Source organism: Macaca nemestrina, chromosome 10 (genome assembly GCF_043159975.1).
Source record: "Macaca nemestrina isolate mMacNem1 chromosome 10, mMacNem.hap1, whole genome shotgun sequence".
Lineage (NCBI taxonomy): Eukaryota > Metazoa > Chordata > Mammalia > Primates > Cercopithecidae > Macaca > Macaca nemestrina.
In genome coordinates, this window is record NC_092134.1 from 13034671 (window position 1) to 13061247 (window position 26577).

General features: G+C 51.5%; 1 protein-coding gene across 2 annotated transcripts in view; it reads left to right on the forward strand.

Moving 5' to 3' along the window:
• LOC105494816 (GCN1 activator of EIF2AK4) overlaps window positions 1-25862 on the forward strand; it is a 68648-nt gene extending 42786 nt beyond the window's left edge. For both annotated transcript variants that reach the window (XM_011763680.2, XM_011763716.2), the window contains 25 exons: window positions 772-1018; window positions 1787-1908; window positions 2109-2223; window positions 3483-3662; window positions 4675-4895; window positions 6597-6665; window positions 6866-7004; window positions 7094-7290; window positions 7481-7623; window positions 8983-9100; window positions 9214-9429; window positions 10902-11066; window positions 13353-13514; window positions 13794-13886; window positions 14164-14307; window positions 14397-14666; window positions 14892-15005; window positions 15477-15707; window positions 18079-18272; window positions 18400-18514; window positions 21099-21195; window positions 21791-21939; window positions 22386-22493; window positions 23955-24173; window positions 25467-25862. In XM_011763680.2, coding sequence (XP_011761982.1) covers window positions 772-1018; window positions 1787-1908; window positions 2109-2223; window positions 3483-3662; window positions 4675-4895; window positions 6597-6665; window positions 6866-7004; window positions 7094-7290; window positions 7481-7623; window positions 8983-9100; window positions 9214-9429; window positions 10902-11066; window positions 13353-13514; window positions 13794-13886; window positions 14164-14307; window positions 14397-14666; window positions 14892-15005; window positions 15477-15707; window positions 18079-18272; window positions 18400-18514; window positions 21099-21195; window positions 21791-21939; window positions 22386-22493; window positions 23955-24173; window positions 25467-25592 — 3954 coding nt within the window. In that variant the 3' untranslated portion in view covers window positions 25593-25862. The remainder of the gene's footprint in view (window positions 1-771; window positions 1019-1786; window positions 1909-2108; window positions 2224-3482; window positions 3663-4674; window positions 4896-6596; window positions 6666-6865; window positions 7005-7093; window positions 7291-7480; window positions 7624-8982; window positions 9101-9213; window positions 9430-10901; window positions 11067-13352; window positions 13515-13793; window positions 13887-14163; window positions 14308-14396; window positions 14667-14891; window positions 15006-15476; window positions 15708-18078; window positions 18273-18399; window positions 18515-21098; window positions 21196-21790; window positions 21940-22385; window positions 22494-23954; window positions 24174-25466) is intronic.
• The last annotated feature ends 715 nt before the right edge of the window (window positions 25863-26577 follow it).

Below are 26577 nucleotides of genomic sequence, written 5' to 3' on the forward strand. Positions count from 1 at the left end.
GAGGCCATGTCTGTGTTCCTAGCTCCTCAGGAGACTGAGGCAATAGGATTGCTTGAGTCCAGGAATTCAAGGTGATAGTGAATGAGGATCGTGCCACTGCCCTCTAACCTGGGTGACAGGGTAAGACCCTATTTCTAAAAACAAAACAAAAAACTTTACCAAAAGAATGCACAGTTGAAAACCAGTTTCCAAAATTGTGGTCAAATATGGTGTCAGAAAGCCCAAACAACAAAAGAGTCGCATCTGGGCACCTGCCAGCGTGGCATCAGGGTTGCTGCCCCCAAGCTGGGCTTAGTGAGCTGCGGCTGGGAGGCAGGATTGAGTGTCTTCTGGTTCCGCTCAATTTGTGCCTGGTCCTGTAAGGCCCTGCCCAATTTCTCTGTGATTTTGACAAGTTTGGAAACAGAGACATGGGCTGTTTTTATGGAAGCAAAGCAGCACACTTTTCTGGAAGCTTTCTTTCTGAGTGGATTTAGTCTTTAGAGTCCCCTCCTTGGCTGCCTACCCCGCTGCCCAGGCCTGGGTTTTCCATTCAGACCAGAAATGGCACTATATGGGCTGAAGCTTTTGTCGTCAGCAGATTGTAGTATGCACCCTGAGGGGTATACAACACGGTGTGTACCTGTTTGCTTCTCTGGTGTCCTGTGACACCTGCAGGCAGTGGCTGAGATGGGGCGTGGGACATATAGTAGTGGGTGCTGTGTAGGATGGTCAGACCCCATGAAACTGCTGCAGCAGAGCCACAGCATTGACAGGCAGGCCCTTCCCCAGGTCCAGGAGTCCGTGGCCAGCTGTTTGCCACCCCTTGTGCCAGCCATCAAGGAGGACGCTGGAGGGATGATCCAGAGGCTCATGCAGCAGCTCCTGGAGTCAGACAAGTACGCAGAGCGCAAAGGGGCCGCGTATGGGCTGGCAGGCCTGGTGAAGGGCCTGGGCATCCTCTCGCTGAAGCAACAGGAGATGATGGCAGCACTGACTGATGCCATCCAGGATAAGAAGAACTTCCGCCGGCGAGAGGGTGAGCATCTCTGAGCTTGGGGCTGCCCAGCATGGGAAGTCGGTCCCCAGGTTGCCAGAGGAAGGAATCTGACCCTGGCACCCCAGGTGGAGGCTGCTGCTTGTGTGTGTACTATGGAGGGCCCTGCTGTGTGTGACCCAGTCCAGCCGGGTCCTTGCTGCTTTCCGTGGACTTGGAAATTTCTAACTCAGCAACACCCTTAGCTGAGAGAGGTTTGGCTTTTGTTTTTTTTTTTTTGAGACCGAGTCCCACCCTGTCGCCAGGCGCGATCTTGGCTCACTACAATCTTCACCTCCCGGGTTCAAGCGATTCTCCTACCTCAGCCTCCCTAGTAGCTGGGATTACAGGTGCACACCACCACACCCAGCTGATTTTTGTATTTTTAGTAGAAACAGGGTTTCACCATGTTGGCCAACATGGTCTATATCTCCTGATCTCGTGATCTGCCCGCCTCAGCCTCCCAAAGTGTTGGGATTATGGGCGTGAGCCACCGTGCCCTGCCGAGGTTTGGCTTTTTTAACTGTTAGTGCCAAGAAGTGAAGGCGGCTCCCCTGCACTGTCCTCCCTTCCGCCCAGCCACATTCCTGCTCTAGGGCTTCTTGAGCTGAGGCAGAGGGTGCTGCTTCCTCATGGGGCAGCCACTAGTCCCACGGCTGTCCTGCTTCTAGAGGGGTGGGAGGTGGCAGGGAGGTTGCTGTCCCTTCTGTTCTCTGTGGCTACCCCCAGGGGACATTCTCTTCCCAGCCGTCCCACCTTCTTTTCCCCTAGGAGCCCTCTTTGCCTTTGAGATGCTCTGCACCATGCTAGGGAAGCTCTTTGAGCCGTACGTGGTTCACGTGCTGCCCCATCTGCTCCTGTGCTTTGGGGATGGAAACCAGTATGTGCGTGAGGTAAGTCCCCAGACTGCTTGGGAGAACAGCATCGACACTTTATGAGATGTGTTCCCAACTGTGTTTGCAGGCCTTGGCACAGGGTCTGACATAGTAGAACCCCAGTAAGTGTTGGTCACAGGAGGAACACTAGGACTGGTGTCAGGCTTGCCCCTTGCTTGGGTGAGGAGGCCCCTGAACGTCTTTTCTCCTCCCTTGAGGCTGCAGATGACTGTGCCAAGGCTGTGATGAGCAACTTGAGTGCTCACGGGGTGAAGCTGGTGCTCCCCTCCTTACTGGCTGCCCTAGAGGAGGAATCCTGGCGGACCAAAGCTGGTAAGACTACTCCCTCTGTCTCTGTTCCCAGCTTCATGTTGTGAAAACCAGCCTCAGCAAGGATCCTGGGTAGCCACAGCTCTTGTCCTGTGAGTTCCCCATGCCAGGGATAGGGTTAAGACTGCCTTTGTTAACATTTGAGATGGAGTCTTGCTCTGTCCTCTAGGCTGATCTTGAACTTCGGGCCTCAAACCATTCTCACAGGAGCACGCCCCCACACCTGGCTAATTTTTGTATTTTTTTTTTTTGTAATGATGGAGTCTCGCTGTGTTTCCCAGACTGGCCTCGAATTCCTGGGTTCAAGTGATCCTCTTGCCTTGGGCTCCCGAAGCACTGGGATTGCAGTTGTGAGTCACCATGCCTGGCCAACTCTCCCTCTGGCACTTGGATCTTTCTATAGTTTGTGTGCTTTCATGCCAAGAAACAGGCCTCTGACAAGAGCCACAACGCTAAGTCAGGAATCCGAGAGCTGTAAAGCTCTTCTGTGGCTTTAAAGTTTTCCCCCCAGGAAAACTCTTTTTAAAAAGAACCTTAGGCAGGACAATATCTTGAGGGCAGGAGTTTAGACCAGCCTGGGCACTATAGCAAGACCCTACCTCTACAAAAAAAAAAAAAAAAGGCCAGGTGTGGTGGTGCATGCCTGTAGTCCGAGCTACTCAGGAGGCTGAAGTGGGAGGATCTCTTGAGCCCTGGAGTTTGAGGCTGCAGCGAGCTATCATCATGCCACCAAACCCCAACCTGGCAGCAGCGTGAGACCCTGTCTCAAAAATAAATAATTAAAATACCTGGCACCCTATTAAGCAAACAGGTAAAAGTAGAGCTGTTCTAGTTGGGGGAGGATCACCATCTAAGGCCCTCCCACTCAGCCTCCTTCTCAGTCCTTCAGGCTTCACCCTGTAGTTTGAAACAACACACATCTAAATCAGTTTCCTCATTTGTGGATGAAGAAACAGTTGAGAGAAATTCAGTGAATTGGTCTTGAATTTCACTGTAAGGATTAAATCAGGTCTCCCCTATCCTGGTCTCTTTTCTCCCGTACTGCCCTGCCTCTCACCTGGGATCCCACTGCTCAGCAGGCAGCAAGAGCTTTTTTGACCCCAACTCTGCTAGAGCCAGCCCCCTCTCCCCTCCTCCCAGTGACTGCTTTAGCACAGTCTGCAGGGGCCAGGGTAGCTGTCCCTTGCCCATGTAGCCAGCGCAGGTGAGTTGCTGGACTGTGCTCAGTGATTCAGTGCTGGGCTTGTGTCTGCTATCCACAGGGTCAGTGGAGCTTCTTGGGGCAATGGCATACTGTGCTCCTAAGCAGCTGTCGTCCTGCCTACCCAACATCGTGCCCAAACTTACGGAGGTGCTGACCGACTCCCATGTCAAAGTCCAGAAGGCTGGACAGCAGGCGCTCAGGCAGATCGGCTCTGTCATCAGGAACCCGGAGATCCTGGGTAGGCCTCTGCCATGAGGGTGCTTGCCCTGGTCTCCTGCCAACCCCGCGGCCTTTGGACACTGCAGGGAACTTGCACCCATTCAGCTAAGATCTTTGCCTCTGAGGACAAATATGTTCACAGTGAAATAGCCTCTAAATCCTGGGAAGCCCTTTTCCTAGAATAATTATTTGAAGGTAGTTTGGAAGCATTCATTCTGTTTTCCCACTGGTCTGGGGCAGATGTCATTGGCTATACAGATAGGGACATTGAGTCATTGGCTCAGGAGCAGTTTGACTCCAAGAGATCCCTGTGCACGAAGCTGAGCATGAGGTCAACAGAACTGAATGACATTCTCTGGACCACGTCAGCACCATTCAAAATGTTAGGGCCTATGAAAACTTTCTATTCCGTCTCACTCCATGAGGCCTTTGATAGAGCAGAGGGTAAAGGAAGGGTTAGGATTAACCTGACTTCTCTGGATGTGGTTCTTTCTTAGTACTGGGAAGAGGTCAATCGCTAGGAACACAACCCAGCCAGGCACCTTGACCAGCATGTCACTCGTTAAATTCTAAGCTTCACCTGCCAGCGCCCAGTCAGTGTACTTCAGTCTGGAAAGTATGGAATAACCTCAAAATACATAAAACAAAATTCATAAAGCTACAGGGAGAAGTTAACAAATACATTATATTGTAGTGGGAGATTTCAGCACACTTCTCCATTACCGATAGGGCAAACCAGAAATTTACTAAGGATACATGCTTTAAAAACATTTTATTTCCGTGGCTCATTCCTGTAATCCAGCGCTTTGGGAGGTCGAGGCGGGCGGATCACCTGAGGTCAGGAGTTGGAGTGAAAGAAGGATTGTTCTTTGTGGGTTGCCTGTCTTCCCCAGCTGGTGACTTGTGGGGCTTCAGGGAGGAGGTGCGCCAGACCCCCTTCTCTTCTGATCCATTCTAGTTCTGGGGGTCCAGGGCCTTGCTGCTGCATGGGTGCGCATCAGCCAGGCTCTCTTCTCTTGGGATGTGCACAGCCATCACCCCGGTCCTCCTGGATGCCCTGACGGACCCCTCCAGAAAGACCCAGAAGTGCTTGCAGACGCTGCTGGACACCAAGTTCGTCCACTTCATTGATGCCCCGTCCCTGGCCCTCATCATGCCCATTGTCCAGAGAGCCTTCCAGGACCGTTCCACGGACACGCGGAAGATGGCAGCCCAGATTATTGGCAACATGTACTCCCTGACAGACCAGAAGGTAGCAACCCAGCTGGGGCTAGTGTGGGACAGACCAGAAAATGGCTGAGTGCAGACTCAGAGGTGCAGAGTCCCCACATTAGACATGGAAAGATAAGGGCGTTAGTCCCTAATTATTTTTATGGAGAGAAGTGAGCCATTTTGGGGTGGAAGTCTGGGCTCTCTTAGCGTCTTAGAGAGTGCAGTGGTTCAAGTCCTTGGTAGCTTAGTTCTCAGCTGAGGCTCAGAAAGGCATGTCTTCTCTTTTGCCCTCTCACGAGTGTTGAAGTGCTTGCCACTTGGACTACTTGCTCTTGACAAGAATACTCCTGTCTTCAGGAGAGCCTGTATTCTTGTCAGGAGAGCCTGGTTTGGGAGATTTGCTTTGTTTGTTTGTCTGCTCCCAAGAGCTTGCGTGTGTGGTCTCACTGTCTACCGTAGCTCTGCTTTGCTTACTGAGGCTGTGGGCAAAAAAATATATAAAGTGAAAAAGTTATATTAATCCTAGAAAATTTGGGAAATTAAAAAACCAGAAAAACAGACCAGGCTTGGTGGCTCATGCTTGTAATCCCAGGACTTTGAGAGGCTGTAATGGGAGGATTGCTTGAGCCCAGGAACTGAGATAATACCACCGCACTCCAGCCTGGGGCGACAGAGGAAGACCCTGTTTTAAAAAGGAAATTAATTAATTAAAAAAATTAGAAAACCAAAATATTTTATCCACAGTTCCCCACCATGAAAATAATCACTGTTAATTTTTTTTTTTCTTTTTTTTGAGATGTAGTCTCACTCTGTTGCCCAGGCAGGAGGGCACTGGCACAGTCTCGGCTCACTGCAACCTTTGCCACCTGGGTTCAAGCGATTCTCCTGCCTCAGCCTCCCGAGTAGCTGGGATTACAGGCGCCCACGACCACGCCTGGTTAATTTTTGTATTTTTAGTAGAGACAGGGTGAAACCATGTTGGCCAGGCTGATCTCGAACTCCTGACCTCAGGTGATCCACCCGCCTCGACCTCCCAAAGTGTTGGGATTACAGGTGTGAGCCACCATGCCTGGCCAATTATTGTTAATTTTTAAAATTACATTTAAAAATGGCATTCCTAAACTTAAAACTTATTCCCAAGTTATAACAAGTTATTCACAAAACTGATTTTTAATAGTTACATAATATCCCGACAAGTTTATATACCATAACTTACATAATTCTATCATTGGTCATATAGTGTCCAAGGTTTTTGGCTATTTTAAGTGATGCTGCAGTGAACATAAGGCATTTTCTGTTTTTAAAATTATTTCCTAAAGCTGAATGCTCTATCGAGAGACATAAACACTTTGAGATGAATAAAGGGAAGATGTTAATAAAAATTCTGAAAGGAAAGTACCAGAAGTAATTTGCTAAAGATTCCAGAGTTGGACAGGCCTTGGTCCTAAGAGAAGGGTGGGAGGTGCAGGAGCATTGAACTCCTGTCTGTTGAGGATGGGCCTGAGGTCCCTTGTAGGAGTCCCTGAGCAATTGCACAGGGCCTTCAAGGAACCAGTTGGGGAGAGGACTTACTTGCCAGTTGCCCTTCCCTCCCTGTTCTGTGGGCAGTGAGGTTTGCATGCTAGGTGCCCCTGCTGAGCACCCCTTGCCAGCAGAATGGGGAGGTCAGGGTCCACAGTGGAATGGGCCTGGAGAAAGCAGGAGTTGGGCCTCACCTGAGCCACCTCCTGTGTTGTTGCAGGACTTGGCTCCATACCTGCCCAGCGTGACGCCTGGCCTGAAAGCATCGCTTTTGGACCCTGTGCCTGAGGTGAGTCTGAGGTAGGCTGGAGGATGAGCCAGGCCCCTCATCCAGTCCCCATAAATGGATTCCTGGGAATTCCCCAAAGCTGCTTTTGTGTCTGTTGGATAAAGGGAAGGAGGCCCTCCGTGCCCTTCCCTGCTCCCATGTGGCTACCTTGTTTTGAGCCTCATCTTCTCACACCATCTCTGTTCTCGGTTACCTGACAGGTGCGGACGGTATCTGCAAAGGCCCTTGGGGCCATGGTGAAGGGCATGGGGGAGTCGTGCTTTGAGGACTTGCTGCCGTGGCTGATGGAGACACTGACCTATGAGCAGAGTTCTGTGGATCGCTCAGGCGCTGCACAGGGTAAGGCCAGAGCAGGTCCAGTGGCCAGACTGGGAATGCTCTATAAGGGGCCCTCAGATCCAGTGGGCTCATTCTGTCCTTTGTTGCAGGGTTGGCTGAGGTCATGGCTGGTTTAGGGGTGGAGAAGTTGGAGAAGCTGATGCCAGAAATCGTGGCTACAGCCAGCAAAGTGGATATTGCACCCCATGTCCGAGATGGCTACATTATGATGTTTAACTACCTGCCCATCACCTTTGGAGACAAGTTTACTCCTTATGTGGGGCCCATCATCCCCTGTATCCTCAAAGTAGGTACCATGACCTTGGCAAGGGTAGAGTCCATCAGGAGGGCAGGAGGCAAGTGCTCTCCTGGAGAGCTAGGGATCCCTGCTGGGTGGGGTCGGCTTGCACAGCGCTCGGCCTTCGGTGAGCCCCATATTTTTTGGGTTGGGGGCCTGGGAGTGGCAGCTCTGGCCGACCCACCCTCTGTGTGCCCAGGCTCTTGCTGATGAGAATGAGTTTGTGCGTGACACTGCCCTGCGCGCGGGCCAGCGGGTTATCTCCATGTATGCTGAGACAGCCATCGCCCTGCTGCTGCCCCAGCTAGAGCAAGGCCTCTTTGATGACCTTTGGAGAATCAGGTGAGAACTTGGGCAGAAAGACCCAGTGGGGATGATGTGTGGTGGCTCATGCCTATAATCCGATCACTCTGGGAAGCTGTGGCAGGAAGATTGCTTGAACCCAGGAGTTTGCAATAAGTGCTGGCAACATAGTGAGAACCTGTCTCTACAAAAAAATAAAAAATTAGCTGGGAATGGTGGTGCACACTTGTAATCCCAGCTTCACAGGAGGCTGAGGCGGAAGGATCGCTTGAGCCCCAGAGGTGGAGGTTGTAGTGAGCTGAGATTGTGCCACTGCACTCCAACCTGGGCAACAGCAAGATGCTGTCTTTAAAAGGGAAAAAAAAAGATCCAAAGGGCTCAGCTTTGCATTTTGATAACTACAATTGAGAAACGAAGAGCAGAATGTTGCCAAGAACTCTCTCAACTTTTTCCAGACCCTTGCTTTTAACCATTTTGTAACTTTTCCAGTTTCCTGTAGCAATGTCTTTATTCTTATTCTTTTTTAAAAAGTCCTCTCTATACAGGCTTCCAGTTTGTATTCAGATTTTCATGTTGAGGACTCTTTAAAAATTTCACTTTTGGGAATATATTTCAAGGATGTATTGAATGGTCAAGTACTTAAAGCTGTTAGACATAAGGATGTTTGTTGCAGTATCGCTTACCATTTGAAAAATTGGAGATTGATTTAAAAATATAGCACATTCATACAGTGGTCTTTTTATTTTTTTTCCCCCTTTTTGAGACGGAGTCTCTCTCTGTCTCCCAGGCTGAAGTGCAGTGGCATGATCTCGGCTCACCGCAACCTCTGCCTCACGGGTTCAAGCGATTCTCCTGCCTCAGCCTCCCGAGTAGCTGGGATTACAGGCGTCCGCCACCATGCCTGGCTAATTTTGTATTTTTAGTAGAGATGTGGTTTCTCCATGTTGGTCAGGCTGGTCTCGAACCCCCGACCTCAGGTGATCTGCCTGCCTTGGCCTCCCAAAGTGCTGGGATTACAGGCGTGAGCCACTTCGCCCTGCCTGAAATAGTTTATCCTTCTAAGGCCTCTCCTGGTTCTTCCACTTCTGATGATCAGTCTTCGTACTTGCCTGTTAATGCTTCCCCTTTTGTACTCACTTTATTTTTTATAACCTTTGTTACAGAAATTTTTACGTTTTTTAAAAAAACTTTTTCCCCCAACATTAATGTATGTTCATTAGTAGAAAACTTGGAAAATATGTGGGCGAGTGTAAAGAAATGAAAACCGCCTGACTTCCCATTCCAAGATGACCGTCATGAGTATTTTGGGTGCACTTCTTTCCATCTTCTGTGCAGTGCTCAGTTGTGCCGAGCCCGCTCCTTGCAGCTGTGTGACTGTGTTGTTGGCCTCCTTCTCAGGTTCAGCTCTGTTCAGCTCCTTGGGGATCTCCTGTTTCACATCTCAGGAGTCACTGGGAAGATGACCACAGAAACTGCCTCCGAGGATGATAACTTTGGAACTGCCCAGTCCAACAAGGTGCCTGCCCTGCAGTGGCTTTCCTGCCCCTGCTGATGGCAGGGTGTGCCCTGATGCCCGTGCCCTAGAGGCTTCACTACTCTGTGTTCTCTGTCCTCTTCCACTGGCTGCAGGCGATCATCACTGCCCTGGGGGTAGAGCGGCGGAACCGGGTGTTGGCAGGGCTGTACATGGGCCGCTCAGACACCCAGCTGGTGGTGCGGCAGGCGTCCCTGCATGTCTGGAAGATTGTTGTCTCCAATACCCCCCGTACCTTGCGTGAGATCCTGCCCACTCTTTTTGGGCTCCTGCTGGGTTTCCTGGCCAGCACGTGTGCAGATAAGAGAACGGTGAGTTTCCTGGCCCTCGTTTTGGACCAGCAGTCCCAGTGCCTCCTTTCAGAGCCTAGAAAGCTGGGTCTGCAGAGCCTGGGAAAGTACCCACACACCCTGCCTAACAGAGGAACATTGTGTTCTTTACTTAGTCGTTCTGCAAATTTTTTTTATTATTTTATTTTATTTATTTTTTTGAGATGGAGTCTTGCTCTGTTGCTTAGGCTGGAGTGCAGTGGCGTGATCTCGGCTTACTGCAAGCTCTGCCTCCTAGGTACATGCCATTCTCCTGCCTCAGCCTCCTGAGTAGCTGGGACTATAGGCATCCGCCACCATGCTCAGCTATTTTTTTGTATTTTCAGTAGAGACGGGGTTTCACCATGTTAGCCAGGATGGTCTCAATCTCCTGACCTTGTGATCCGCCCGCCTTGGCCTCCCAAAGTGCTGGGATTACAGGTGTAAGCCACTGCGCCCAGCCTCTGCAAATGTTTATTAGCATCTACTGTGCACTAAGAGAGACCTAGCACCTGGGGACATAATGGAGAAGAAAGGCAGCCTCATTCCTTATCCTTGTAAGAGATAGTCTGGTCAAGGAGATGGATATTAATCAGCTAAGCACACAAAGAGATGTAAAATACGACTGTGGCCAGTGTTGTGTGGCACTGCAAAGCTTATAATAGCTGCATTTGACCTGCTGGGGAGGGATGGGCCTGTGTTAGTGAACACTTCTCAGAAGAAATGATGCTTGAAGATGAAAGATAAGTAAGCACTAACCAGGTGAGGAGGTAGCAAAAGACCATTCCAGACAGAGGGAATAAATAATGCTTTAGATACAAAGACAGGATATGCAGAAGTCCCGTGGTGGGCAGGAACATAGCACCAGTAGGGGCTGAGCAAGGCCAGTGTAGCTGGAGTGAGGAGGCAGGGAGGAGCAGTGTGGCATGAGATCAGGCTGGTGCGCTGGCAGGGGCAGACAGGTCAGTGGTCCCAGAGGAGGTGCCCAGGCGGGCTGGTGATCATTTCTGCCCATCTACTTTGGCCTACTTCCAACGGCCATCCCTGGTAAGCAAATTGTGTATTTGGCTCTAAAGAAGGGTTTACATGAGGTCTCAGAAAGTAGATGGTTTTTTTTTTCCTTAAAACTTTGTTACAGATTCAGCTTGCGCTGAGCCACGGCACAGTGTTAAGGTTCAGTCATCCAGGGAAATTGCCCTTGACTGTGCAGCAGCAGATGAATTGTTTTGTTCATGTGTAAGGTGCTGGCTCTTCATGTTAGGTTGTGTAGGTGTGTGTGAAACATAATTTTTTTAGTGTTTTGCAAGCACTACAGAGAGGATTTGGGGGCTCTTTAGCGGTAAGAGCATTTGGGGAAGTTAAGTCAGTGATTTAGATAAAGCCTGGGAGGTTTCAGGGCCCTCATTCTGGAGTCGTCCTCCAGGTGTCCTGGGCTTTGCAGGGACTTTACTTCCTGGCTTGGTCTTTGTTGACAGATTGCAGCGAGAACATTAGGAGATCTCGTGCGGAAGTTAGGGGAGAAAATCCTCCCCGAGATCATCCCCATCCTTGAGGAAGGCCTGAGGTCTCAGAAGAGCGACGAGAGGCAGGGTGTGTGCATTGGGCTAAGTGAGATCATGAAGTCCACCAGCCGGGACGCCGTGAGTATCTCGCAAGGACTGCAGGCGACCTGACCCAGAGGGCGGGGGATGGTTACTGGAGGAGCTTCACCTCTAGGGGGTTTGCGCTGCCCTCAGGGAGGAGTCAGCCTCACTCTGGGCCACATGGATTTGAGTCTCCGTCTTCTCAGGTTTTCTGTCAGTTTTGCAGACTAAGAGCTAAGTGATTTGGATGCCTCCTTGAGTGGCCTTTGGAAACGAGATGATCTCTCTCTCACAACTGTGGAGGTTGCTCGAGATCAGTCCCTTTTGTGATGCTTTATAAGTGCAGTTAAAAAGTGTGCACCTGGCCGGGCGCGGTGGCTCAAGCCTGTAATCCCAGCACTTCGGGAGGCCGAGACGGGCGGATCACGAGGTCAGGAGATCAAGACCATCCTGGCTAACCCGGTGAAACCCCGTCTCTACTAAAAAAAATACAAAAATCTAGCCGGGCGAGGTGGCGGGCGCCTGTAGTCCCAGCTACTCGGGAGGCTGAGGCAGGAGAATGGCGTGAACCCGGGAGGCGGAGCTTGCAGTGAGCTGAGATCCGGCCACTGCACTCCAGCCTGGGCGACAGAGCGAGACTCCGTCTCAAAAAAAAAAAAAAAAAAAAAAGTGTGCACCTCCTTCTGGGAGAGGGGGTGGACAGCTGTGTGAGTGGGTAGGGCAGGAGGGAGCAGGAGGGGTGTGCACTCACCCTTAGCAGGAGGGGAGCAGGTAAGAGTTGTGGTGTCCACTGGGAGGAAGCGTATTGTATCTGGCAACAATACTGTTTCCATAGCAGCAACATCGAAGGGGTGTGAAGTACATTACTCTTACTTGGTTCCTGAGGTAATTGATCCTGGAGACCCCCCTGGGGAGTAGGTTAGGAATGCTTATAGGCACTGCCTTTGTGTTTAGATGAAAACGCCAAAGCAGTTAAGTAGATGGCCCGCTAGAAATATAAGCGAGCAGCCAGTTGCTTGGCTTGGGCATCCTTGTCTGAATCCCTAGGATACCGGATCCCTCTTCTCCTGTATTGATGTTTGTCTTACGTTTGGTTTTTAAAATTTACATTTAGCAAGGAATCAAAAGAAATTCTGTCATTAAAAAGAGTTGTGATTCATTGGAGAGGCAGAGTTCCACAGAGGCTGAGTTCTTGCCTGCAAAGTCCCCACAGTCCGGCAGCGAGTCCCACATGCCAACCAGTCATTAGAATGCAGGATGGGTTTGCTGTGCTGGAATCGTTACCGAGGGAGCAGAGCCATTATTGGCTCCATTGTAGACCCAAGACTTCATAGAGCACAAAGTCTGGATTGAGACTTGAAGAAGGACTTGGAGTTTTCCAAGAGAATAAGCAAAAGAAAGAGTCCAGGGAGAGAGGGGGCCAGATGCCATGGGAAGGAGTTTGCCGTTCTTAGAGAAGATGGGAGGTATATTGAGAATTCACCTAAAAGATTCAAGCTGTTGATTATTAAGTCTCAGTGAAGGATACATAGGGGTGCATCATATCCTCTCTGCTTTTTTTTTTTAAATTGAGACAGGGTCTTATTCTGTCACCCAGACTGGAGTGCAGTGGTGCCATCATAGCTCAGTGTAACCTTGACCTTCTGGGCTCAAGTGATCCTCTTGCTGTGGCCTCCTGAGTAGCTGGGGACTATAGGTGTGCACCACCACACCTGCCTAATTTTTGCATTTTTGGTAGAGATGAGGTCTCAATATGTTGCCCAGGCTGGTCTCAAACTGCTGGCCTCAAGTGATTCTCTTGCTTCTACCTCCCAAAGTGTTAGGACTACAGGCGTGAGCCACTGTGCTTGGCCCCTCTCTACTTTTTCATTTTTTAAAAAATTTTTATTTTAAGACAGTCTCACTTTGCCGCCCAGGCAGGAGTACGGGGGTACCATTTCTGCTGGCTATAGGCTCTGCTTTCCGGGTTCAAGTGATTCTTGTGCCTCAGCCTCCTGAGTAGCTGGGATTACAGGTGTGCACCACCACCCCCAGCTAATTTTTGTATTTTTAGTAGAGATGGGGTTTTGCCATGTTGACCAGGCTGGTCTCGAACTGCTGGCCTCAAGTCATCTGCCCGCCTTGGCCTCCCAAAGTGCTAGGATTACAGGCATGAGCTACCGTGTCCGGCCCCTTCTCTCCTTTTTTAAAATTTCACAGTAAAGAGTTAAGTTAAAAGACAAGTCAGGCAAAGAGAGTTAGGGTGGCCTAGCTGGGTCAGAGTCCCCTGCCTGTGCTGCTTGTCTGCTTCTGCTCCTTCTTTGCCTTTCCTGCATCTGGTACAGTTACAGCTTGCCATTGCAGGTGCTGTATTTCTCTGAATCCCTTGTGCCTACGGCAAGGAAGGCTTTGTGTGACCCACTGGAGGAGGTCAGAGAGGCGGCAGCCAAGACTTTCGAGCAGCTGCATTCCACCATTGGCCACCAGGCTCTGGAGGACATTCTCCCATTTTTACTAAAGCAGCTGGTGAGTGGATCTACCACACACCTACCTACCAGTTTGGCTTTTGCTGTCTTTGTAGATGCAAAATGCAGGGCGATTATTCTGCCAAGGCAGTCGGAATGTGGGCCTTCCAGAGGGAGTGGGTACAGCAAGATCAGACTTGACTTTGTGCTTCGTCTTTGACAGTGAGGAAATGTGGGTGCAACAGGAGGGAGGGAAACAAGTGGAGAAGGAAGTTGGCGGTGGCTGGTTGAGACAGCAGAGATGCAGATTCCTCAGGGTTGTCCTCAACACCCTCTGCAGGATGATGAGGAGGTGTCAGAGTTTGCCTTGGATGGTCTGAAGCAAGTCATGGCTATTAAGAGTCGTGTGGTGCTACCCTACCTCGTGCCCAAGGTAAATCCCAACATGTGGTCAACACCTTCTGGCTCCAGGGCATTGACATTCCAGGGCCTGCAGTGAAGACCAGTTCTGAACGTAGATGTTGGGGGGCTGGGGGAGGAGGGTGCAGTGCAAGCATTGCACCCTTCCCCTGTTGTCCTCCAGGATATGCTGGAGTAGATGCTTGGCTCTGAGCAGTGGGCTTGGGCTCTCTTGCCCACCCATCTGTTCCCAGAGCCTAGCGCAGCACCTGGCACAGTATTCACTGAGTTAATGTTTGTCATTCCACCAGCTGACAACGCCACCTGTCAACACCCGGGTGCTGGCTTTCCTTTCGTCAGTGGCTGGTGATGCCCTCACCCGTCATCTTGGCGTGATACTCCCAGCGGTCATGCTGGCCCTGAAGGAAAAGCTTGGGACTCCAGATGAGCAGCTGGTAAGGGGCAAGCCTGCTCCTGTTGCTTTCTTATGTCCCGTCTGTCTGGAGGATCCCTGCTCAGCACACATGGCCCTTGTGGTTTGCAGGAGATGGCCAATTGTCAGGCTGTGATCCTCTCCGTAGAGGATGACACAGGGCACCGGATCATCATTGAGGATCTGCTGGAGGCTACCCGCAGCCCTGAGGTGGGCATGAGGCAAGCTGCTGCCATCATCCTCAACATCTACTGTTCCCGCTCGAAGGCAGACTACACCAGCCACCTGCGGAGCCTGGTCTCGGGCCTGATCCGCCTCTTCAACGACTCTAGCCCTGTGGTTCTGGAGGAGAGCTGGGATGCCCTAAATGCCATCACTAAGGTGAGGGGACTGCTGACCCCACAGCCAACTTTTGCTTATAGAAAATTCCAGACATTTACTGGAATAGACTTATAAGAATCCCCCACGTACCTGTCACTCAGCTTTGGCGTTTACCACCTCATGGCGAGTCTTGCTTATACTCCCACCCATGCTTTCCCCATATATTTTTTGGAAGCAGTCTTGAGAGGGCTCTACATCCTCTCGCTTTTTCCTGGATTCTTGCAGAAGCTGGATGCTGGCAACCAGCTGGCACTCATTGAAGAGCTGCACAAGGAAATCCGGCTTATAGGGAACGAGAGCAAAGGCGAGCATGTGCCAGGGTTCTGCCTCCCGAAGAAGGTAAGCCAGGGCCTCGTGCAGGGGGCTGTGGGCATGCAGTCTGCTGTGCCCTTCTGGCCCTTACCCCTGTCCCACGTCTGCAGTAGGGCAGCTGGAGCAGCAGCCGTGGTGGTTGGTTTCAACACCTTTACAGACAGCGTGTTTTCTTCCATGGCAGCCAGATGGGGACAGGGTTCATGCTGCCTTTGGTTTAAGCTCTGCAGGTCACCTTGGCCAGAGTGAGTGGGCCACAGGGTAATAGCAGTGCATGTTCCGTCTGTGTGATAGGCCTGTTGGGGCCCTTGTCTTCTCGTTTCTGCCAAGACTGTTCCATAGCCAGCCCTCTCAGGCTATGATCCTGAGATTCAGCCCGAATCAATATCTCCCATGGAGTTGAGAGGAGGACAACTGTTAGGACCCGCTTGCTTGCATGGGAGACACTGGGGCCCAGGGTGTTTGAGATTTGACTCTTAGTTGTGGTTCTCTTGTCAGGGAGTGACCTCCATCCTTCCAGTGTTACGGGAAGGAGTCCTGACCGGTAGCCCTGAGCAGAAAGAGGAGGCAGCCAAAGCCTTAGGCTTGGTGATCCGCCTGACCTCGGCTGACGCCCTGAGGCCCTCCGTGGTCAGCATCACTGGCCCTCTGATCCGCATCCTGGGGGACAGGTTCAGCTGGAATGTGAAGGCAGCTCTGCTTGAGACACTCAGCCTCTTGTTGGCTAAGGTGAGTGGCTGATGAGTTTGTTCAGATCTTAGAGAACAGGATTTGTTATATCCTGTTCTGTCTGCAGGATTTGTTATAAGGTGTCATGTAGCAGCAGGGCAACAGGTTTATTGTGGAGAGCAGCATAGCAGAGGGAGATAAGACCTTGGACTCCAGACATGCTACACCATGGGTCAATTCCAAGTCCTTAGTAGCTGTGTGACCAGGATGACCTTGGGAAAGCCATATAACCTGAGCCTGTTTCCTCACCTATAATGTGAGACTAATAATACCAGCTGCCTCATGAAAGGCTGCTAGATGTGGGGATTAGATGAGGTTATATCCGGCATGATGCCTGCTACATACTAAGCACTCAGTACATGTGAAATGCTATTATTTTGAAAAACTACTTTTTCAAAGGAAAAAATTCAGGACCACATAAATACAAGGAAAACATTGTTTAAAGATATTGCAGTTCTTCTTTTTTTTTTTTTTTCCCGAGACAGAGTCTAGCTCTGTCGCCCAGAGCTGGAGTGCAGTGGTGCAATTTCGGCTCACTGCAACCTCCACCTCCTGGGTTCAAGCAATTCTCCTGCCTCAGCCTCCCAAGTAGCTGGGATTATAGGTGTCTGCCACCACACCCGGCTAATTTTTTTGTATTTTTAGTAGAAACAGGGTTTCAACAGGCTGGTCTCGAACTCCTGAACTCGCCCAGCTCAGATTTACCAGCTCCCCCTATCCCCTTTGGGTGTCTGCCACAGCCTGCATACCCACCCAACTCCAGTATTTCCAGACCTTCATTGGCACTGAGCCTCCGAACAGCCACTCTGGTTTTCCTAATTAACAATAAGTAAGCCAGCCGGGCGCGGTGGCTCAAGCCTGTAATCCCAGCACTTTGGGAGGCCGAGACGGGCAGATCACGAGGTCAGGAGATCGAGACCATCCTGGCTAACACGGTGAAACCCCGTCTCTACTAAGAAATACAAAAAACTAGCCGGGCGAGGTGGCGGGCGCCTGTAGTCCCGGCTACTCGGGAGGCTGAGGCCGGAGAATGGCGTGAACCCGGGAGGCGGAGCTTGCAGTGAGCTGAGATCCGGCCACTGCACTCTAGCCTGGGCGACAGAGTGAGACTCCGTCTCAAAAACAAAAAACAAAAAACAATAAGTAAGCCGGGCATGGTGGCTCACGCCTATAATCCCAGCACTTTGGGAGGCCAAGGTGAGCGGATCACCTGAGGTCAGGAGTTCGAGACCAGCCTGACCAACATGGAGAAACCCTGTCTCTACTAAAAATATAAAATTAGCTGGACGTGGTGGCGGGTGCCTGTAATCCCAGCTACTTGGGAGGCTGAGGCAGGAGAATCGCTTGAACCTGGGAGGTGGAGGTTGCGGTGAGCTGAGATAGCGCCATTGCACCCTAGCCTGGGCAACAAGAGCGAAACTCCATCTCAAAAAAAAAAAAAAAAAAGCCGGGCGCGGTGGCTCACGCCTGTAATCCCAGCACTTTGGGAGGCTGAGGCGGGCGGATCACAAGGTCAGGAGATCGAGACCACGGTGAAACCCCGTCTCTACTAAAAATACAAAAAATTAGCCGGGCGCGGTTGTGGGCGCCTGTAGTCCCAGCTACTCGGGAGGCTGAGGCAGGAGAATGGCGTGAACCCAGGAGGCGGAGCTTGCAGTGAGCCGAGATCGCGCCACTGCACTCCAGCCTGGGCGACAGAGCGAGACTCCGTCTCAAAAAAAAAAAAAAAAAAAAAAAAAAAAAAAAGTATATCTTTACTCTTGGACCCACCTGTATTTTATCAGAAGTGTACCTGTGTTTCTGTATAGTCGGGTTGAACTGGATTTTTAGTTAGGTGGGTGCACATTGGTGCAGTGAGAACTCTCCAAGGTCATTTGTTTCACAGGCTTGTTCTGAGGGCTGAATGTGGAGTGTGTATCCCGCTGTCAGTTGCTCAGTAGATGGGCTCTGCTATTATACATTGAGTTTCTTTCCCTGTCTTGGCGTTAGAACTGTGCTTCAACACTGCCGACAGTCTGCCCTGCTCTTTAATGTATTCAGAGGAGGTTTTGAGTCACTTACCAATATGGACGGGTCTCCACTAAGCCAAACCGCAATGCAGCCAAGGCTTCGAGACAGCTCCCTCAGATCGCGGCTGCCGCCTCCTCAGCCTCCTGCTCCTCCAGTACATCACAGCATTCTGGATATGACCAGGAGGCCAAGCGAAACCTGTCTGTGCTCAGCCTCTCTGACGGGCTGTCTGTCTCTAGCCCTGTGTGAGAGCTGGACTCGCTGTGGTAGTTTGGGATTATCATTTGTTCTCATGCCTGTGGTACACTGTGGCTTTGGGTCCACCACAACTATCTTTCACGGATATGGGTTCCTCCCACAGGTTGGGATTGCCCTGAAGCCCTTCCTGCCCCAGCTGCAGACCACTTTCACCAAAGCCCTGCAGGACTCCAACCGGGGGGTGCGCCTGAAGGCCGCAGATGCTCTGGGGAAGCTCATTTCCATCCACATTAAGGTGGATCCCCTCTTCACAGAGCTGCTCAACGGCATCCGTGCCATGGAGGACCCAGGTGTCAGGTACGGCTTTAGCAAGGGAGCATTGTGGCCCCCAGGAGGCCAGGGGTTGCTCTGGGCCCAGCCTGCGCTGGCAGGAGGGGTGGTGGTGGAGGCACCCAGGGCTTAAGTCGGTGCATCGCTTCTGCAGGGACACCATGCTGCAGGCCCTGAGGTTTGTGATTCAGGGAGCAGGGGCCAAAGTGGATGCTGCCATCCGGAAAAACATCGTCTCGCTCCTGCTGAGCATGCTGGGACACGATGAGGTACGGCTGCAGGCAGGGCTAGTGGCACCACTGGTTTCCCTCCTCCTTAGGTTGAGTTCTTCACTTTGTGTTAGAACCAGTACAGCTCAGTATGAATAAGCATTCCAGACATTTCTATCACCCTGTATGCTTCACCAACATTTCCTCAGGTTTCGAGGGAAACGGGGCAGGTATTGTGGATATATTGGTGATTTCTGTTTTTTTTTGTTTTTTGTTTTTTGTTTTGGCTCAGTCTGGTTCTGTCGCCCAGGCTGGAGTGCAGTGGCACAATCTCGGCTCACTGCAACCTCCTCTTCATAGGTTTAAGCGATTCTCCTGCCTCAGCCTCCCGAGTAGCTAGAATTACAGGCATCTGCCACCATACCCAGCTAATATTTGTATTTTTAGTAGAGATAGGGTTTCACCCATGTTGGCCAGGCTGGTCTCAAACTCCTAACTTCAGGTGATCCACCCGCCTCAGCCTTCCAACGTGCTGGAATTACAGGCATGAGCCACCACGCCCGGCAGGTTATTTCTGTTTTGTAGATGAGGCAAGTAAGCTTTGTAGAGTCCCAGACCTCTCACCAATTTGCTCTCTGATCTTTAAGAAGTCATTTTGTCTGTCTGCCTGCCTCTCATTTCCACTTTTGTAAAATGAGGAGGTTTATTTATTGTTTTGTGAAACATTTGCCAAGCTAAAGGGTCTGTCCCAGAGGTGCATAGACCTCATGGTCACAGACCTCAAGAAACTTAGTGTGTAGTGGGATAAACGGTCTCCAGGGTGCATCCCAGTGGGAAGTCTTAGAGGTCTGTTTTCGAGGGTGAGACCTGTCTGGGCCATACCCAGCAAGTAGTAGAGTCCAAACCAGAAGCCCTGGACTCCTGCTTCTGTCCCAGTTCCATCAGCCTCACCCAGTCTGGAAGCATCTGTCAGATATTTGGCTGCCAGCACGGTGGGGCCAGTAGGGAGTTGAGTCTATGGAGAAGAGTTTTCTGTTCCCTTTCAGACAGCCTCTGTTGTAGCCTAATTTACATTTGTAGGGCCAATCTAGGAGGAGAGGGCCTTTGGGCTCACGTGGTTTTACACTTCATTGACACACACATACGCGCACACACACACACACACACACACGCTGCTCCTGCCCACACCCCCGCCACACACTTGCTGCTGCACTTCCCATGGCTCCGAAGTCCCAGTTCTGGTCCCCAGGCGCCGGCTGTGGGACTCCAGCCCCAGCCTTCTCTGTGGGGACAGATGGGAAAGTCTGCTGTCTTGGTCACAGTCTGCCAGGGCTTCCACAGAGTCATGTACAGCGCAAGCAAAAGTTAGTATTGAAACATAATTTGCATTTCACCACAGTGCAGCTTAAAATAGATGAAGTTGGAGAGAGTGGGTGTCAGAGCCAGCTTTAGCTTGGCACCTGGGCTTCCGCTTCAGGCTCAGAGGCCCAAACTGCTGGCAGCCCATCCTCTTACCCTCTGAACCTCCACTCAGATTGAAGGTGGCAGTTCAGGGTGCCAGCCTGGCATTAGCTTTTTGGGTTTGTTTGTTTTGGGGACATGTTGAGTTGGCACCTATAATAAGGAACATAACTTAAAATCCTTTCTTGGGGCCGGGCACGCTGGCTCAAGCGTGTAATCCCAGCACTTTGGGAGGCCGAGACGGGCAGATCACGAGGTCAGGAGATCGAGACCATCCTGGCTAACACGGTGAAACCCCGTCTCTACTAAAAAATACAAAAAACTAGCCGGGCAAGGTGGCGGGCGCCTGTAGTCCCAGCTACTCGGGAGGCTGAGGCAGGAGAATGGTGTAAACCCGGGAGGCGGAGCTTGCAGTGAGCAGAGATCCGGCCACTGCACTCCAACCTGGGCGACAGAGTGAGACTCTGACTCAAAAAAAGAAAAATCCTTTCTTGGTATTCCATAGTTAGCTGGCCAGGGAGGAGCACGGAGCTGCTCTTGTACCTGGCTCTGATTTGAACAGGAAGTGCATGCCTTTCCTTATCTTCCTTGGCTTGATTAGTGGCTTTAGTTTGACTTCCTAGGATGAACCCAAGTACTTTTGGTGGCAGTGGGGCATTCATGCAGTAGGGAGATAGCAGGGGTCATTCTGGCCGCAAGATGACACAAGCTCTGTGGGAGAAAGGAGCTCAGAGTGGCCGTCTCTAGCCGGCTTCCCTGGTGGCTGTGGGCAGGTGCCACCCCTCCTGCCCCTCCCTGCCTCACAGGGCTGTTGATAGTAATTGAGATAATAAATATGAAACATTCAGCCTTCCTAAGAAGAAAGGTGCTATGTAAATACAGTTATTACTGCTATTACGAGGATGATTACCATATGCATACACACTGGGGTTTTCTATAATTAAGTGAAGTGCTGGGTGTGTAATGTTTAACTCCATACCAGTGGCAGTTTCAGTGAATGGCAGCCCCAATCTGGCAGGGGAGCACGAGTGCCTAGAGGAAGGACTGGATCTTAAGTCCCTGAGTTGGCTTGTTCCACCTTCTTTGTTGCTATCCTTCCTGGGCTCTAGAGCTGCCTGCCCTGGTTCCCCACAGAGCTCTTGCTGTTCCCTGCACCCCGTCACTCCCTTCTCTTCCCTGTCAGGACAACACTCGCATCTCCTCAGCCGGGTGCCTAGGGGAACTGTGTGCCTTTTTGACCGAAGAGGAGCTTAGCGCCGTTCTACAGCAGTGCTTGCTGGGTAAGCACACTGGAGAGTTCCTCTTCAGGGCCCTGGGCCTCTCAGCCCTAGCGAAGAGTTGATGGCCATCTCTCTCCCTCCCTCAGAGGATCTTTTAGGAACTGGACTGTCCTTTCCTTGGGAATTCAGCAGTTAAAGCAAAATCCAGGCCAGGTGTGGTGGCACTCACCTGTAGTCCCAGCTCCTCAGGAGGCTGAGGTGGGAGGATCATTTGAGCCCAAGAGTTCAAGGTTGCAGTGAGCCTTGATCACGCCCCTGCACTCCAGCCTGGGTGACAGAGCAAGGCCCTGTCTCTAAAACCAACCAAACAAACAAACAATAATGAATTTGCAGTGGTCTTGTAGCCCTCAGTGTCTCTGCTCAAAGAACACAGCTGTAAGCCTGGAGTGGTTCATGGGCAGGCTTTCCTTACTTAATGTGCCGCTTTGGGGAGCTTCTGCCAAGATAGCAAGGAGGTCCATGTGAGTGTGGCCTGGGTTTTCCTTGTGCTCCGGGTCAGCATGCTGGTCTCCAGTGGGGTGGGCTTATGGGCCTCATGGGTGCTGGGGAGATGCTGGAAAATACCGGTTGATCCTAGTCGTGTCCTTCCACTCAGCGGACGTGTCCGGCATTGACTGGATGGTTCGGCACGGGCGGAGCCTGGCACTTTCCGTGGCTGTGAATGTGGCTCCTGGCAGACTCTGTGCTGGCAGATACAGCAGTGATGTTCAGGAAATGATCCTGAGCAGTGCCACGGCGGACAGGGTAAGGCATCTGGGCAGCCAGACCAGTCCTCTCCCTCCCCTAGGCCATATCCCATAGGCAGCACCTTGTGGACATAGCATGGGTGGACCCCAGACTGGGGCTTAAGAGACTTGGGTCTAATTTTAGCTTTGCCGGTAACTTGCTGTGCCCTTGGACCAGCACTTGATCCCTTTGGGCCCCAGTTTCATCACCTAAACAAGGAATTTGGGTTGAAGAATCCAGATGCCCCTTCTGGGTCAGGACTTGGATCCTGTTCCTGGGAACCAGTGACTATGCTCATCTGCCTCAGCTGGGGCAGCCTACCTGAGTGAGAGCTGTCACAGTGTCCCTGGTAGGGATAAGGGGTGACGTGGTGGAGGGTCCTGGAGATTACTAGGAACTGGGATTTCCCTGGCTCTGGGGAAGGGGCGGGGGGCCTCCCATCTAGCGCTGTCTGTTCTCCACAGATCCCCATTGCGGTGAGCGGGGTCCGGGGCATGGGCTTTCTCATGAGATACCACATTGAGACAGGCGGAGGGCAGTTGCCGGCCAAACTCTCCAGCCTGTTCGTTAAGGTGAGTGGGGGCCAAGCACGTGTTTGACCCCTAACACCTGGCTTGTGAGGAGGCCCTAGGACCAGAGAACACCAGCAGTGTGCCCTCAACTAGTTGTGTGCTAGTTCTCCGTGGACGGCCTCCAGGAGATCGCTGAACCCTTAGGGATGGAATGTAAGGGGTTTCTGTGTGTGCTTTACACTGCAATGGAGCCTAACTTTTTGTCAGATTCTCAGATTGACCTGTGACTCTGAATCAAGTTAGGAATCGCTATTTTAGGCATTCTTTCTACGCACCCTAGTTTTGTAAAATTAGGTATAGACCTGGGTTCCCATCTTAATACCTCTCTCTTCCCACCTCCCTCTTCTAGCTGACCCAGCACTTCTTGGTGTGGTTATTGTGCTGTGTGCCAGGCGCTAGTTAGGAAAGCCAAGGAATGGCCGGGCGCGGTGGCTCAAGCCTGTAATCCCAGCACTTTGGGAGGCCGAGGCGGGCGGATCACAAGGTCAGGAGATCGAGACCACAGTGAAACCTCGTCTCTACTAAAAATATAAAAAATTAGCCGGGTGCAGTGGCGGGCGCCTGTAGTCCCAGCTACTCAGGAGGCTGAGGCAGGAGAATGGCGTGAACCCAGGAGGCGGAGCTTGCAGTGAGCCGAGATCGCGCCACTGCACTCCAGCCTGGGCAACAGCGTGAGACTCCGTCTCCAAAAAAAAAAAAAAAAAAAAAAAAAAGGAAAGCCAAGGAATGTGCCAGCAGGGCTCCCGTGGCCCGTGTGATATGGTGTGCTTCTGAAGCGTTACTGTGCACAGAAATCAGAGCCAGAGTGCATTTTAGTGAGATGGGGCCATGCCTGGGACTCTAACCAGCTATCAGGCAGTGTCACTGGTGCTGTGCATGGACCTTGCCTTGAATAATGAGGTTCCCAAGGGTGACTGCCTCCCCCCGCAGCACCGGGAACCCACGGAGTTTCTGAGGGGCCTGATTTGATTGAGCCTGGTCTGTGATGACATCAGCCTGCACCTGCTTGTTCACCTGGCACTGTCCTGAAGGTGTAGAGATGAACAAGGCAGACAGGATCCCTGGAGTCCATGGGGAGGACCCTGATATAGATAAGGTTGGCAGGGGGCACCTCTAAAGGATATGGGAGCTGAGAACTGCAGGATGAGAAGGAGCCAACCTAGAGAGGATCTGGGGCAAGCACCGCCCAGCTGGTGGGACCAGCCAGGGCAGAGGCCTGAGGCCCTAGGCCCTGGGATGTTCGAGGAAGTAAAAACGCATGCGGGCTGAGAGTAGTGAGCAAGGGGAGAGTGGCACAAGATGAGGGTGCAGGAAGCCAGGGCCAACTCATGCTGGGACCCTCCCACAGGAGCAGTGCGGTCAGTGTCCATGCTGTAGGCAAAGTGTCGAGGCTGGGCATTTGGGCTCTTTCAAGGAACACGATGTGCCTATCCAAAAGCCTGTTTGTGGTTCTTTTCACAGTGTCTGCAGAACCCATCCAGCGACATCAGGCTGGTGGCTGAGAAGATGATCTGGTGGGCAAATAAGGACCCGCTGCCTCCCCTGGATCCCCAGGCCATCAAGCCCATCCTGAAGGCTCTTCTTGACAACACCAAGGATAAGAACACCGTGGTCAGGGCCTACAGCGACCAGGCGATTGTCAACCTCCTCAAGATGCGGCAGGGCGAAGAGGTGTTTCAGGTAGGAGCCTGGGGGCCTCACCGGGGCATGCTGTGAGCATCTGTCTTTCAGCTCTTCTTCAGCACGGAAATATTTAAACCGCAGGTTCTTCTCTGCCACCGTGGATGTGCTAGCTTTCAGGAGCAGATTAAGATTTGGGTGACTGGGGCGGGGCGCGGTGGCTCACGCCTGTAATCCCAGCACTTTGGGAGGCTGAGGCGGGTGGATCATGAAGTCAGGAGATCGAGGCCAACATGGTGAAACCCCGTCTCTACTAAAAATACAAACAAATTAGCTGGGCGTGGTGGTGGGCGCCTATAGTCCCAACTATTAGGGAGGCTGAGGCAGGAGAATGGTGTGAACCTGGGAGGTGGAGCTTGCAGTGAGCCGAGATGGCGCCACTGCACTCCAGCCTGGGCGACAGAGCGAGACTCCGTCTCAAAAAAAAAAGATTTGGGTGACTGGCCTAGTACCCGAAAACACACATTCCCATGGTTTTCAGACTTCTTTTTGAGCAGGGCCCTTTCTTCAAATAAAATCTCACATGACACCCAAACAGACATAGCAGATCCCAGGAGAGCTGCCCAGTGGCAACCCTGAGTTGTGTTCACTCAGTCCCCAGCCCCCAGCAGCCTGGAAAGCCCAAAAGCTGGTTGGCCACGGTGGCTACGCCTATAATCTTAGCACTTTGGGAGGCTGAGGCGGGCGGATCACCTGAGGTCAGGAGTTCAAGACCAGCCTGACCAACATGGAGAAACCCCGTCTCTACTAAAAATACAAAATTAGCCAGGCGTGGTGGCACATGCCTGTAATCCCAGCTATTTGGGAAGGCTGAGGCAGAAGAATTGCTTGAACCTGGGAGGCGGAGGTTGTGTTGAGCTGAGATCGTGCCTTTACACTCCAGCATGGGTGACAAGAACAAAACTCCGTGTCCAAAAAGGAAAAAAAAAAGCCCAAAAGCTGCAACTCCCACTGCCTCGTCTCATGAAAAGCATGATGGGGCCAGGTGTGGTGGCTCATGCCTGTAATCCCAATACTTTGGGAAGCCGAGGTGGGAGCATCACTGGAGCCCAGGAGTTCAAGATCAGCCCGGGCAACACAGTGAGACCCTGATTCTACGAAAAAGGGAAAAATAGAAAAGCATGATGAGTGTTTTAATGGGCTTTCCCTGGATCCATCTGATTCCCTTATTTTGCCAAATTCCACCTCAGTGTCTCTAGTTCTGGGGTTAATTGATTTTTGTCTTTCTCCAAATGGAGAACGTGGCAGCTGTATTTTCTGACTATGTTTCCTCCCACTCATCCTTCCCCACAGTCCCTCTCCAAGATCCTGGATGTGGCCAGTTTGGAGGTGCTGAACGAGGTTAACCGAAGGTCCCTGAAGAAGCTGGCCAGCCAGGCCGACTCCATGGAGCAGGTGGACGACACCATCCTGACATGAGAGGCCTGGGCCCACAGCAGCATTTGCCGCTCCACATCTTTGCTCAATGTTTTCATTTTTGAAAATACATTTGTTCCGATGGGGAGCTTGGAAGATGGCGTTCCCAGAAAGTATTTTAATATATCAATAGACCACAGCCAAAGCCTTAAATCAAACCCACACACAACTGAAAATTGCCTCCTCCATCTCTCACCTTTTCCTGTGGAGAAGAGAAGGAAAAGCACACGCATGTGCCTCAGCAAATGGCAGCCCAGGAGCTGTTTGTCCAGTTTAGCATGGCTAGGTCTGGAACTATAATAGCAGGGTCAGACTGCGGGTTCCTCTTCTCCTGTGCTTGAGCTCTGGTTTGAGAGCTGGCGCTACCAACCTTTTGCCTAGATCCTGAGTGGGGCACAGACGGTGGACGTCTGCCCAGTGTGGTGTGTCTGGCTTGGCTTTTCAATATTGTGAGGTCTGATTGGATCTGACCCCTGTCAGATGAAAATGATCCACAGCTCTGGCAGTTCCCAAGTCTGGGGAGGGGTATAGGTTTGAAAGGCTGTTTGAAAGAGGAATGTTTAATAAAGGCTTTGATTTAATCTTGATATAAACAGATTTTTAAAAATCTCCAAACACCGGCCGGGCGCGGTGGCTCAAGCCTGTAATCCCAGCACTTTGGGAGGCCGAGACGGGCGGATCACGAGGTCAGGAGATCGAGACCATTCTGGCTAACACGGTGAAACCCCGTCTCTACTACAAAATACAAAAAACTAGCCGGGCGAGGTGATGGACGCCTGTAGTCCCAGCTACTCGGGAGGCTGAGGCAGGAGAATGGCGTAAACCCGGGAGGCGGAGCTTGCAGTGAGCTGAGATCCGGCCACTGCACTCCAGCCTGGGTGACAGAGCGAGACTCCGTCTCAAAAAAAAAAAAAAAAAAAAAAAAACAATCTCCAAACACCCATTAAACATGAAGCTTCCTGCATCAGGAATAAGGAAAGGTTTGCAA